This window comes from Cryptomeria japonica, chromosome 8 (genome assembly GCF_030272615.1).
Source record: "Cryptomeria japonica chromosome 8, Sugi_1.0, whole genome shotgun sequence".
NCBI classification, from domain to species: Eukaryota; Viridiplantae; Streptophyta; class Pinopsida; order Cupressales; family Cupressaceae; genus Cryptomeria; species Cryptomeria japonica.
This window is the reverse complement of record NC_081412.1, coordinates 371,158,973-371,174,302: the sequence shown is the minus strand read 5'-3', so window position 1 is coordinate 371,174,302 and position 15,330 is coordinate 371,158,973. Positions and strand designations below refer to the sequence as shown.

The window sequence follows — 15,330 nt, the reverse complement described above, 5'->3', positions numbered from 1 at the left end:
ATATCTCAATCAAAGTATGTGAAGGAATTGCTGAAGAAGTTTGGGCTAGATGATTCCAAACCAGTTGGAACTCCTATTGTGACTAGATGCAAGATGACAAAAGATGATGACACTTCGAAGGTTAACCAAATCTTGTATAGATCTATGGTTAGTGGACTGCTATACTTGACTCAGACTAGACTTGCATTATGAATGCTGTATGTCTTGTTGCAAGATTTCAGGCCGATCCTAAGGAAAGTCATGTTACTGTTGTGAAGAGGATATTCAGATATTTGAAGGGAACAATTGATTATGGTTTGTGGTATCCAAAGAAAGATGATTTCACCTTAAATGCTTATACTGGTGTTGATTGGGTAGGTGATGTTGATGACCGGAAGAGCACTACCGATGGATCATTCTTTTTGGGAAAGAAGTTGATTTCTTGGGCAAGTAAGAAGCAAGATGCTATTTCCTTATCTACTGTAGAAGTTGAATACGTTGCTGCTGCTAGCAATTGTACTCAGGTATCTTGGATGAAGCAGATGTTGAAGGATATTATAGTTGTTTATAATGAGCCTACTATTATATATTGTGACAATTCTAGTGCTATCAATATTTCCAAGAATTTGGTATTTCATTCTAAGACAACATTTTATCAATCAAGTTTCATTTCTTGAGAGAAAAGGTGAATGAGAAGGAAGTCAGATTGGAGTATGTACCTACAAACTACAAAGGAACAAACTGCAGATATCTTCACTAAGCCTTTGCCTGCAAATACATTTGTATATCTGAGAGAGATGTTAGGAGTGATTGCGCCTCTTGCTGTGAACTAGATGCATTGAGTTGCATCGATCCGGTGGACTTCATAGTCTTATCTTGTTATTCGGATTGATGAGTGGATGTTGCTGCTCTGGGGGAGTAGTCAATGTGTGGTTCAGTTGTTCAGATTTGTGAGTTTGTTCTAAAGGGGAGAGATTATCTGGTAAGGGGGAGAGAATAATGATTTGTATATGTCTTTGGCATTGTTGTCAAAGGGGGAGAGATGCATGTTAAAAACCTTGAAGTATTTTGAATTGTGTGTCAAAGGGGGAGCTGATCCTTGTGATTTTGAGGGAGATTGCTGGAGTTGATTTCTTTCTTTGCATTGATTGTTTTTCACATTCATATGTTGCCATCAATGTTGAAGGGTGAGATTGTTGGATATTAGAGTTGTTAGAATGTGTTGTTGGATACTAGTTTTTTCAGTGTTCAATGTTGCAGAGTTGTGGTATTTGATCTATATTGCTCTGGAATGATTATATCTTGAGTTGCGGATTTTGGAGAATGTTTGGGACATTCATGTGTGTCCTCAATTCAGATGGTTCATGATTTAGAACTTCAAAAGTGTATCTTTCAGTTTGTCAGTTGGTGTTCTTGAGCTCCGATGATGGAATAATGATGATTCTTGTTATCCGAGTTGTTGCGGTGGAGTTCATGTTGCTTGTTGATGTTCTCTGATCGTGTTCTATGTGTTTTGGTGGTCCGTGTTGATCGTGGTGCGGGTTATTGAAGATTTTATTGGTCCGATGGTATTCTTCGTGTTATGTGACATATTTGGTGGTTTAGCGTGTTGCAGATGATCTTGGCGAACTATTTGGTGGTGTTGCGTGTTCGAGGATTTGATTTGGGTCCATGCTATGTCCTTGTCGACATTGTATTGGTCCGGTTATGGATTTATGTATTATGTGATGTAATTTTGTAATTAGGTCTTATGTGTTGAGCCGACCAAGGTTAAGGTTAATGATCTGTATAAATAAGTGTAGTAATCATTCAAGATAGGTGTCTGCGAATGTCTGCGGTTGTATCTATGATCTTTGAGAGTATTGTATGTGCGAACAAGCGGATTTATCTTTCGGTAGTGGAGAAGAGTAGAGAAGTGTTTTGCAAACAATGTGCTTAACCGGAACTGTGATTAGGCATTTGGAGATGCTATTCTTTCAGTTCATGTAATCCGGATTGTTGTCCGATCTTTGTAAGGTAGTGAGCCTTCCCAGGGTTGTAGCCCTTTGTTGTTTTTGAGTAGTGAGCTCTAGGTAGTGTGCTTGAAAGCATGTGCATTACCCATTGTAATATTTTCACATACTATTGCAAAGTATCATCATATTGTGGGCAGGTTCACACGGTGGTTTTTCCCTTGACCGGGTTTTTCACGTCAAAATCCATGTGTTATGTGGTGTTTATCTTTGCTATTGCGGTTCCTAATCAGATCTAGAGTTGAGATTAATTTGTTCGAGTTTGGTGAAAACCGATTCCCCCCCCTGCCGCCCGCCCGCTCCACCTATTCAGTTTTCCTACATTGTTGCTGCCAACAGGCACCACTTAACACTTGCCAAGTTTTGGTTTTGTGTGTGTTGTATTTAGATAATAGTTTGGTGGAAATTTCAACTCCTGCCATTCCTTCATACAGTCTCTGTCCCAATTCTCATTATTATTATCCTTTACCATATTGTCATGATTTTTTTCCATGTTTTAGTTTTCTTTTTCTCTTTCTGCTTGTAGGCTTTTCTTCTTTTCGCTGAGTTTTAGTCTCCCCATCTATTTATACTTGGGATCATTTTGTCTGATCCCAAACATTGATATAGAAAACTGTTTCAATACAGTTTAATCCAGAAAAAATTAAAACAAGTTTAACCCACCCATCCAGGCAGGTCCCCCACCTTGGACCAACAACAGAAAAAACTGACAGAAATAATAATTACGTTTGTCACCCGTGCCAACACCCTCATCCTCTTTCCTGGACACTTTCTTGTCACTATTCTCTTCAGAATAATGGATCTGGACTCAAGGATCAACATCCAACCTCTTTGATGCTATGCGCAGGCCTTCACCTGATGACATTGGCAGCATATAATGGCTGAAGATATCTAGACAACTTTCCTAATGAGTAACCCTGAGGCCACTACATAAATGGCTAGATCTTTCCAGTAGGAAACTAGCTCCGTTTCTTGTAGTTAAATCATTTGTATTTCCTGATGCAGACCCACAATTCTTCTTGCAGATTGCCCACCATTTCCTCACCTTCTTTCTCCAATGCAACCAAGCCAGAGCATCCTGCAACTGTTTCCACCTCATGGTCAGGGAGGGCGACATGCAACATCCACTATTTAGTCCACAACCGTTTCTGCAATTCTATCTCTGATATCATCTGGAATGGATTCTCTTGAACAGAAAATACTTAAGTTTTTGATCTCATCTGGGTCAAGTGTGGCTTTAGTAAACTCTAAAGTCTACCTATCTGGACAGAAGAAAACATTCTTAAGTCTGTGATCAAACACTGCTCCTGTAAAAGGGGTCCCTCGTGCCTCCACATTGCTGCTTCAAATTGCATGCAACCGTCCTTCCCAACACAAGCCAATGAAAGTCTGCAAACAAAGAAAGTGAATGGAGGAATCCCCATTGCAGCTGCCTTTTGAGAAGAGTCTAAGAGCATGTGATGCTGTATGGGAATCTAAGGCAAATTAAAACATTCATTTGCCTCTCTAGTAGATCCGATCACACACTTTGGTAGTTAAAAGCTGATCCTTCTAGATTTCATCTCATTATCTGTAATGATAATAAAAACCATTTTGGCACCTTAGTCCAAGAAAACAATAACTTGACATTTGAAAGGATTAGAGAAAGAAAAAAGGGCTTAGTCCCTTAAAAGCTTCCTACAGGATCGTTTCTGTTAGGAGGAGAGGCACAAATCAGTTCAATTCTCAATCTTATCACTTATTTTTGCTGAGAAGAGGAGTTGCTCAACTCCAAACCTGACCAAAATATCCACAGGTTTGTTACATTTTCAAAAGCACAGGGAAAGAGAAGAGAACTTTGAACCTTTGGCTCTTCTTGAATGCTTCTGCAAAATATCCCCGAGCTTCCAACCTTGGATCTCCTCTTTGGCGAACTCATTAATCACCAACATAGGGTTTCCTTTAACAATAGGTTTCTTACACCCTACTGAAGAATCTAAATTCAAACCTATCAGCATTACTGCCAATTTAGCCTCATTATTTGCTTTTGAGCCTAACAAGTAGAGCCCCACCCCTTAACAAATTGATCCAAAGAGTCTCTCAACAGACTTGCAACACCTGCAAGGCCCAGATTTCCATGAGGGCCCTATCAAAAATAGGTTTTTAAAAAACATTTGGGTGTCTCTTCCAAACTTGCTCCTTTTGATGATTATGCTTGTTAATCACCTTATTAATAGGGAGGGTAAATAAAACTTATTATCCCTCCATCTCCCAAGCATTTTAATTCTGCTCCATCATTCTTTCTGTTTACACTTGTAGCTATTTCATCTTTTGCTAGACTAAATTATTTCGTAGGATATGGTGCTGCCAAATCTCAGGGGTCCTTGAGATCTGGTTCTTTCTCCTCTTCCCTTGGTGTGCTGGCTTATCTCCATTATATTTTGCTTATGAAGCATATCTCATCTCTACCTCTTATTTCTCAAAGTTTCTCACATAAACCCTATTAACTGCTTGCAACACATCTGCATTCATTTCCTAACATTTGATAGTGTATCTGATATTGTGCTTGCTGGGATCCTAGTACCTTCCACAGATGGATTAAAATAGTAATACATGTGTATTTTCGACCATGTAAATGGCAGGATTAGATTTCCACTTTCTTAGTGCATGATGCTGCAGGTAGTTTAATTCTTTTTAGCACTTCTGGTTCTTGCTGAAAAGTAATTAACACATGACACGAATCATGCTTTAGTTAGAAAACAATTTTTGGGTATGAAGAAGACTTAAAGTATCAATGGGGAAGATGCACATCCATTGTGGATAACTAATAAGTAATAACTACATCTTCCTGTTTTTAGCAATAACAAATGTCAAAAGTGAGGAAAAGTGACAGTAGACTCCCGAGTCTGTGCTAAGGACTCTCGCGAGTCTAGTGTCACTTTTCCTCACTTTTGACATTTGTTATTGCTAAAAACAGGAAGATGTAGTCTTTAGTTTGCTGTTTTTAACATTTGGACATATCATTATATGTAATTTTGTAAACATTTATAAACTTATGCTGTTGTTATACATTTTAAAGTTTGAAATTGTGAGCATGAATGATGAAATTTCAAATATTGAGTTTTTGGAGATCATATGAGATGTGTAATGTTTCAATTATGGCTCATGTTCTCTAAATGCATTAATTTCTTTTTGCTTTTTTGTAAAACTACGGTTTTCTTTTTTGCCGAGTCCAAATATAATTTTTGGGCTGCTGAGTCTGCAGGCAAGTCCGAGTTTTCCAACTATTATTTGGACAATGTTGTAGATGAAAGTGTCCGACAACGTGATGTTGCGTACATGTGTGTGCTGAAGGTGAAGCTTTTTGATAATATCTTTGTTAGCAGTGCTTTCCTGTTTTGAGTTGATTAAGAAAACCTTTAGGAGTTGTTACTCGACATTGCTGGAGTTGCAGTCTCAAATGCAACCCTTAATAATTAATTGCTCAACCATTTTGTGGTGCCTCCCTCTGATTTTCTGATTAATTAGACAGGGCTTATAGATTCAAAAAGCTTTTTGAGATCAGATGGTCTATTTTGCTGTCCTTGGCAGAACAGTAGCTGCAAGATTAAGTGCAGTGCATTTTCTTCCTTTGTAGAATTGTTCGAAGGATATTACTCCCTATTAATTTTTGAAGCCAATCCTTCCCAGGAGTTCATGGAATTCAAAATCTTGATGTTTTGTGTCTGATCAATCACTTGATGAAAATCTGCCACACTATTGGATTCTTTGAATGCATGATAAATTTTGTATTCACCAACTTGATCTAATTGAGTGTGGATTTGATCAACCCACATTTGTGTCTTCTACTTATTGGTCTTTTGAGATGCTACGACTCTGACCACAAGCAGTGAATCCCCTTTAATATCAATCTTGGATAAATTTTTGCTTACACATAGTTTGATACCTTCTAATAGAGCAGAAAACTTTGCATCCTTATGTGTTTCGGTCATAATTTCATCCAACCTGCCCAACATAGGTTGCTCTGATCAATACAAATTATAAATCCGATGCTAGAAACCACAGGGTTTTCTCAAGAAGTGCCATCAATATTTAGATTTAACCTTCTGCTTATGGGGCATTCCATTTGACCATCTTCCTTTGAGCCTTGTCTCCACTACGTTGATGCAAGTGGGCGAGAACATTTAGTAGTGGCCATGTACTCATGATATGATTGCCCCATGTGGAGAATTTTGACTTCTTTTTTGTCTTTGAAAATTTTAGTATTTCTTTCTTTCCACAATTGCTTTATTATCATGGCTGGAGCCTCCATCCAAAGGCTGGCCTACAAAGAGCCGTTTTTTATCCTATGCCAGCATTGAAACAAAGCATCAAGCTTGGATGGAAAGGGGTGTTGCCAATTCAGTCTTTGGCACATCCAAAGCCAACATTCCTACGCAATAGGACACAACAATAAAAGGTGATCTATTGTTTCTTTATTGCTTTGCAAAGTGGGCAACAAAAAGGTCTAGAAAAAGCCCATACTGGTTTGTCTATCTCCAGCTAACAAATTAGTAGTGTAGTGCGGCCCACACAAATGCATTGGTCTTCAGAAGAACATTAGGCCCCCAACAAAGCTCAAAGGGCTAGTGTTGTTGAATCTCTTGCGTTTGGAATTCATAGCCCAACTTGATTGGGTATCTTCTTGATTTAGCACCACACCATGTCAGTTCATCTTCTTTGTTTTATGACATGACGATTTGTTTGCTAATTTTTTGGTAAGATTGTTGTTGATGTGTTTTTTATTCACTTCATACACAAAATAAAATACCAAGGCATCTTATCCTCTCTTGAACAAAATCTCCTCAATGCTGAACTAAGTGATCACTTGAGGTGACTCCAAGGTTCCAAATGTCAGGTCTTGACGTGTGTATAAGCTCAATGGTTTGATGTGATATTGCTGGGATCACAAGGGGGACTTACATTGATATTTGAACTCTTGCTGGAATGTGGCTGGAATTTGAAATCTAATTGACTTGGAAAAAGATAAAAAGGATGAGGGTTTAGAGAGACTATACTACTCCTAAGATCAATGATAGCACTGGATCATGCTAGGATGGACACATTCCTTTAACCGAGCTTTACTTCTCCATGTTGCGAAAAACTACGCAAAACCGATGCAATCTTCCAAGGGAATTGAAAGGGTTTCATATCATGAATCATTTATCCAAATACCCAATACACTGGCGCAACTTGAACAAATATATCCACAATTGAACGTAGCACATTTTAATGTTTAGGCTAACTATGCTTTGCAATTGAAAATCATCCAACCACAAATAGTATGAACCAAGGAACTATCAACATCCACACATTACTCCATCACGATCAATGAACTTCATCTAACATGAGGATACAATGAGAAACCATGCAATATGTAGAAGAAACAACACATTCCACCACAAATTCAATGAAAAGGATGTTTATTTACAAGCTTGGCAACAATTTCTCTCTTCTCGTACTCTACTCTAATTATTTGCCATCAACTATTGATCAACTACCCACTATTAACCTTAACAAATGAGGAGAGCAAGCCTTATATAGTGTTCTCAATACAATTGAATGGCCTGGATCAAATCCACATCAATGGCCAAGATTGAAAGATAGAAACCTTAATTAGGGTTTGTTACACCCATTACATAACATTTAATGTTTGGCTAATGATAAAATTACAATAAATAGGACACATGCCCTTCTTTGAATGCTGATCAATGAATGATGTGGTTAGGTACATTGAACTTTGTGCCTCCACATGTGGTAGTTATCTTCCTCGTTGGATGAGTCAAGTGCATTGAATCTGGACATCCTGACTTGGAATGATGTGATTGGGTTGATGATGACTAAGCACCAACTCATCACAAGGTGGAGTTTGTGATTTGAGCAATATCTCTTGATACTCAACATTTCCAAGCGCTTGAAGTGGTGATGGTAGGAGATATTCCCAAATTGCATCATCCTTGGGGAGCCTTTTAACTTGATTAACTCTTTCGGAACTGTCTCCTTGATCCCCTTACACAATTTTGCCTCCTGACTTGGGATTTCCTTTTAGTGTAATGCATTCACTCTTCATACTTGTAATGATCCTGGATTCCTTCACTTGAAGCCTTCGTCTTGGATTACTCTCTTGTTGTATTGGCAATGATTCTTGGATTTCTGGAGGAAATTCAAGATAGTTGTAAAGTTCCTTCTTTTAGCACTTTCATCTCTTATGCTTGCTCTTTCATGATATTGATCTTCACAGTAAGATGATGAGTCTTTATCCTTCCCTTGCAATGTTGATGAATTATCTATCCATCTTCTTGTGTAATCTTGTGAAATCTTCTCCTTTGAGCTGCTTCCTTGTATCCTTCTACCTGCTGATGAAGCCTTCCACCTTTGCTTCAAAACCTGAAAAGAAAACACACTTTGTTCAAGATACAAAAGAGAACAATGTCACTCTTTAAATTTGGAAATGAATTGCCTTTGTCTGACTTCTGATTTTCACATTTCAAGGTCTGATTTCATTGATATTTTGAAGTCTGATTGCTCATGTTTTCAGTCTGAGACCCTCTTAGAGGTCTGATTAATGTTTCCACCAAGCGGTATACAAAGTTGCTGTAGGGAATAATTTCAAGATGGCCGGGCTTTTGGAGGTGCAAAGGAAGACTGCCTCTTAGGCCGGGCTTTTGAGCATGAAGTGGAAGTTTGCTAGGAAGGCCGGGCTTTTGGAGGGTAAGTGGAAGTGGTGTGAAGATGGCCGGGCTTTTGGGGTGCAAGTGGAAGATGCCTAGGACTGGCCGGGGGTTTGAGGTGGAACTGGATGTCCTCCAAGATGGCTGGGCTTTTGACCAGCAAGTGGAAGTGGTGGTCTTTGCTGCCATTCTCTTTCAAGATTAATATCTCCTTGCTCAATTAACTTTTAAAGCATCCTTATCGTCCTTTATTAAGGCAACTTCATCAGCATTACTCAACATTGCCATTCAAAACTCTTCAAGTACTTGACATCCACAGGGCGTGGATCTTAGCAAATGAGGGAGGTAGTGCATCCTAAGCTGGGGTTTTCAGCATGCCAATGAAGGATGTGAATCAGGCCATGGATTTGGGCATGAAGTGGAAGTCTGTGGATTTCAACATGAGGTGGGAGTCCGTGGATTTCAGCATGAAGTGGAAATGAGGATGGAAGGCTGTGGATTTGGAGGTGAAGTGGAAGCTGTGAAGGATGGCTGGGCTTTAGGGGGGTAAGTGGAAGTGGCGACTTCTCCAAATTGCTGATCTCATTAATGACCCTCATTCCTTCATCAACCTTGGCCATTTTCTTCATCAAGTATCATGTTGCTGCCCTTTGGTGAAGACTTTATCCTTGAATTTCCTTCCAGAAATCCATGGAAAACAATTGATACTCCTAATTTCATTCTTTCACACATCCCTTAGACCCTGATTGATCTTCATCAAGCACTTCATCTCACTTGTTTGATCATCTCTGCCTGATTTTTCTTCGCTTCCATGCCCTATCCCGAGGATGTTTACTTGCCTGCTTGACTGTTCATCTCTCTTGAGGCTCATACCTTGACTTGACCTAGAAGTTGCATTGTGAAGCATCACTGAATGACTACCTTGATTCTCACCTATCGCTTGAGCACTTAGAGCTTCAAAGACTCCAAACTAGTCCAGAGACGAACCTGACTACTGCTAGACTGGCTGACTTGAACAATTCCTGACAATCAAAGGCACTGCGTCTCTCACTAGTAAAATGTTAATGACTAAAGAAACTACTGCCAAGCTAGACAACCAGCTAAAACAACTACGCTAAAAAGCAAAAAGTGAGGGTCCCCATTTGCACTAGGGCGATGTGTGAATACGTCACAACAATTATCTCGGGCCTGCGAGTTGCTAAGGTTGGGGCTTTTCCACAAAAAGCTCAACTGATTGGCTTCTTCTGACATTATCATATTGTCACAGATCTGGTCCCCATATGTCTCCTTGGGTAGATCAATGTGTATTTCTATCATGCGCATTTCAACAAGGGGTTTATACCTGTTCCATGAATCAAACCAGAACAGTGCAGACTTTCAGTTATTTATCTTCCCAGATAGCTGGTTTTGAATTATTAGTCTACTCTTCAGCATGAAATTCCATAAATGTGAGCCACAAGGAGGATTGGCAATTGTGAAAATTCGATTGGGTCTTCCTTCATCAAGATTCTTATTTTGTAGGAGCTTACACCACTGGGCATCCGGATTTTCGTTCATCTTCCATAATAATTTAGTTCTGAATGTGCAATTTTGAAGCAGCATATTCTTTACCCTAGCCCTACCATGCTCTGTCTTCTTCATTACATTGACCCATGCTATGAGGGCAATCCATTTAATGTCATTATATCCCTCCCTTTAAGATTTGCATTGGATTCCTTTCAGATCCTTTGCAGTATATTATATTATTATATTAAATTTTATTTAGATTTAATAGAATATGTTCAAACTTAAATTTTTATACATTTAATATAATTATATTTTAATTTTAATATTTTAGTATTAGATTTATACTATTTGAATTTGATCATGAATTTTTTTCTTTATTTTTATTAGTGACATTTGTTCCAAATTTTATTTTTGCCAAACTTGAACACAAACACAAACCTTGTATCATAGGGCATTATAATGTCTTGTTTACAAAGTCTCCAATAATAACACCTGAGTTGCCCTTTTAAACAATGATTGGGCCCAATTACAATACTATTATGAATTTATTTCCCTTACCATGCCCCTTGGCCTACAGAAAATGGAAATAGAAATTTCAGTTGCATTTATTTGGGAAATTGTTTTCCATCTTCAAAACTTCACTCCCTTGCCCTTGCGTCCTCTTGCCTTGGAAGCTTGGGGGAACAATAGTAGATAGGAAGTTGGTTATATGTGTTTGTTTGGATCTCCTAGGATGTTGTCAAAGAGGATTCACTAATCTTTTATGCCAAAGAAGAGTGGATTTCCTTGTATGAGTAAAGAAGAAGAGGTTAAAGATTTTTTTTTGATTGATAAAAGGTTAAAATTTTTAGATTTTTATAGTCAGACATATTATCATTTTATCAGGATAACACTAAGGAATGTTTTAATTTTGACATTTCAAGTCTCCTTTAGGACCCCTCTTGAGGGAAATTACAAGATCAATCAAGTAAAGGTTCCATAGTATCTGCTAGTAAAGGGAAACATGATCTCATTAAATTACCATCATTTATGTATGTAACTCCACCACCTATAGGACACATAATGTTTGAAGATGATTACTTTGTAAAGTGAATCTAAGCACCTATTATTAGGATGGCAAGAAAAGGTATGGAGGGATTCTTTGGAACCTTCATAAAGAAATAATATCTCATTGAATTACTTGGTAGATAAGAAACAAGAAAATAAAGTGCTCCTGCTGCTCCACATCTCAGGGAGTGCAAAGGTGAGAAATTTGGAGAATATAAGGGTCATCTGACTTTGTACTGAAAAATTCAGATCTTTCAGTCTGCTGTCATTTGATAAAGTTATAAATGAGTTGGATGATGTCACTATTCCTTCCTTGGCCTTGTTTGGACATTTCATGTCTTCTCCTGTAGAGTGTCTATTGATTTAAACATGCAATTGATGGCTTCTCTGTGAAGGTTTTGGACTATCTTGAACTGTAACAGTCCCAACTTACAAATCTAAATCATTTTCAATTCCCTTTTTGTGAACTGACATGAATGCGCATGTGCATGGTCCGACCTGACTTTTGCTCGAGTTTTGTGATGGTGTTGGTTTTGGGGCTAGCCCTCCAGATCCAGTATTGGTCTTCATATTTTTGTTTTTTACTGAGGGGTCCTTCCCTCACACGGCTCTTCTGTTTTGGATCATATTCTTTAGGTTTAACTACTTTAGGTTTACCACCTTGACTCATATTTGAATATTTACATACATACTATTTTAGCATTGCATATTTACCAGATTCCAGGGTCTATTATAGCCCAGTACTTTTCTATTGTAACTGCATGCACTTTGAGACTCCTTTGATTTATTTTGATCATTTGTGGGCATTAATATAATATCATTTCATTTTCTGCAGAAAATTTTCAAGCTTCTTGTGCATGTTTGTGTACACATACAGATGCATGTCTCTATTTCTATAGTGAAAAGGTTGAGATTCACTGGCAAGTTGCTGCATTTGTTTATTGTATCGTCTCAAAGTGGTTTGATATATGAGCTATATTTTCTTTTGGCTTATGACATAAGTATAAGCATTATAAGTTATAACTTCTAGCATTTTGCTTTTTGATGTTTTGCTAAGGGGCTTTTCTTTCTACTCGTGCTAAACGCACCACTTTGCAGTCAACTGATATGTCTGCTCTATAAATAACGCCTATGGCAATTAGATCCAGCAACCTAGTTTGTCCTTTGTCAAAGCGTCTGGGTTGATGCAATCTCTATTACTTGGAAGCCATTTGCGATGTCTTGATGTTTCCATTTATTATGTTTCTGAACGGTGGGAGCCTAGAACAAGTCCATGTTGTGTTTACCATATTTTTGATGAACAAGATAGAGAATGATTGTTACACAACATTAAACACTATCTAAAATGAACCTAAAATAAACTAGCAATAAGAAAGCTTAGTGTTTTAGTGTACAAAAATAGAAGTGAGCAACTCTTAAAATAAGAGTTATTTCATTAATATATCCCAATGTAATCCTCCCTCTTACCTACTATTTTTTAATGAATTTCACAAAATTTTGAAATACATTCACTGTTCATTGAGGCTGTATCTAGGAGGACCCAAATTACGATCTTACAATGGTTCATGAATTCAAAAGAGGTTTAAATAGCAAACAACTCAAAGTCATACAATTCCAAAGATATACTGATTACTGGTGAGGCCTATGCACTACATATTGATCTAATCAATGCTTAAGAGTTTAATTGATGAATCATGACATATCAAGTTAATTCTTGTCTTCTGGAATATTATTTCGTTTATTAATTGATCATAGAATAATGCTTGTTAGGCTATATGTGTAGATGACAAATATTTTTTCATATCCCGAGTAGCAGAAAATTCCAATAAGAAATTTTTAAAATGATAATATAGATATGTTCTTGAAGTTGTTGCCTAGGTAAGAAGCAATCATCATCGTCAGCTCGTCAATAATTCAAAACTTATTTTTAGATATTTATAGTCTTGCAAAATACTTAGCTTATTCTTAGTCTCATGGAAGTTCTTAAAGTCCTTCTGATAGCTTCTACTTTATGTTCAATAGAAAGTTTTAGGTGTCCTTGTCATGAAACTAAATTGAATTTTTTAACATGTGCAGCATCAAATAACTCTGAGCAAACAAGCAACCAGGATCTTGTAGTCCAACTTTTGAAGAAACTGGCTAATTCAGCTGATATCCATGATGGGACAAATGCAGCAGCTAAAAAACAGTCCACAGTAAATCAGTGTAGCAACCTTTTCACTTGCAATCCTACCTCAGAAAATGGAAACCTGTATGGTTCAGTCAAACCTCAAGATGTACGCAGTAGCATGCTCAATAGTCCGACTATTACATCATCATCGCGATTGGGAGGTGTTGACCCTCAACCTACTATATGCCAGCTTGACAAAATTTCTACTATTCGTGGCAGTGAACAGCCATTTGCTTCGACCCATGTACCATACAATGTGTCTCTTCATCAAAACTCCTCACATACAACTGCCAAATCAGCTGTGCCTCAATATTCTAATACCTCCCAGGAGACACGAAATGGTCTTCAGCATGCATGGTTACAACCAAATGAGCAAAGGGGTCCCAATGTTTCAAATGTTATTGATTTGAATAGTGTAGATTATACATCTGAAGAATCTTTAGCTGCGTTAAATGGGCCTTCAACGTTGATGCTTCTAGGAGGAATTGATTCTCGGAGCAATCAGAGTGCTCTTTGTCATTCAGGGGCTGTATCAGACATCAATCTAACAAATCAACACCAAATAAGTGACAATGCAGAATCTGGCTCTGATCAATCACCATCTAGTTCCCAAGTAGATGGGCAGGTACAAAATCCTATAAACTCAGGATGTCTTTCTGTCTCTTGTATTTAGGTATATGCACTTCAATTTTTATGAGCAAAAAGTAATGAATTGTTAAGAGTATTGAGTTATGTTTTAGCCCCTATATTTTACAAGATTTTCCTATGCAGTTGTGTCATCAATTTCAGCAAATGAATCTTGTCATTTTTTTGTTGTTTCCAGTCTTGGGGCTGTGTGTTCTGTTGCCTTGACTTGCATCTACCTGCATATTCCTGTTACATTATTATCTGTCTATATTAATCAGAAGTATATTTATCCTCAATTTTCTGGTGGGGTGGAACATATTATATTATAGGAGAAAGATTCATTCAAAATTTGCACTGAAATATTGTGGAAACCTATCTCATTTTCCTCTTCCCTTGTAAACTTTTTTGGCGAGCATTTATTCAAGGTACTGGTTGGGTTGCTTCAGATTGCACTTTTTAAGAAGTCTCAATTTCATTCAGTTTTTCCATTTCATGTGAATGTAGCAAATAACCTATGTTACCCTGAGTTTCCGGGACGGGGATGGCAGGGTATGGAGGAGAGCGTTTCCGGGATGGCAATTTTTTTGCCAAGTTTGGGGACGGCTATATAAAATAGAGAGAATATATAAAATATATAGGGAAATTTTAAATGTTCATATGATAATGCATATATACATTATAGAACCTTAACATACAACATTTGTGTTCATAATTCATGTCCATACTCAATATTTATTCATAATTCATAATTCATTGTCAACATGCATGTGATATTTAATAAATGGAACCTCCCCTTGTAATAGAGGAGAGAATTTGTCCCATACACTGCTATAAATGTATTTTGACTTGTGCAAAAATAATATACCAATAGTAAGTTTTTTAAAGAAAATATTGTTAGAATTTTGGGTCACTCAGCTGTTGTTCCTGGATGCAGAAAATTAGCAGAAACATCCTAAATTTAAGATACTATGGTTACCTTTCCTAAATTTAGTCACCAAGTTTATGGTTAATATATAACCTTGCATCATCCATCTTTCATATTCAGATTTCTTCTATAATAATAAAAATTGCAATTCCAGAAATCTGGTTTCAGTTTTATTGTGTCTTATTTTTTTACACTTTCAAAAGCATGTGCATGCAAGTTAGAGCACTCAGATTTGCAGGTTTGATCAAAGGTTGAGCTACTCAATTTATATCAAACCCTAATAAGAACAATCTACAGACCATGTACTGAATTTTAAAATGGTATCAGAGCACTGTTACTAAGATCTTCTAGGTTCATGAATGGAATTTGCTGCTC

At 37.4% G+C, this 15,330-nt stretch overlaps 1 protein-coding gene across 1 annotated transcript in view; it reads left to right on the top strand.

Annotated features, from left to right (window-relative positions):
- Positions 1–15,330, top strand: part of LOC131066323 (squamosa promoter-binding-like protein 1) — an 82,829-nt gene that overhangs the window by 40,795 nt on the left and 26,704 nt on the right. The window contains exon 3 of the mRNA XM_058001059.2: positions 13,310–14,028. Within this exon, the coding sequence (XP_057857042.2) occupies positions 13,310–14,028 (719 nt within the window). The remainder of the gene's footprint in view (positions 1–13,309; positions 14,029–15,330) is intronic.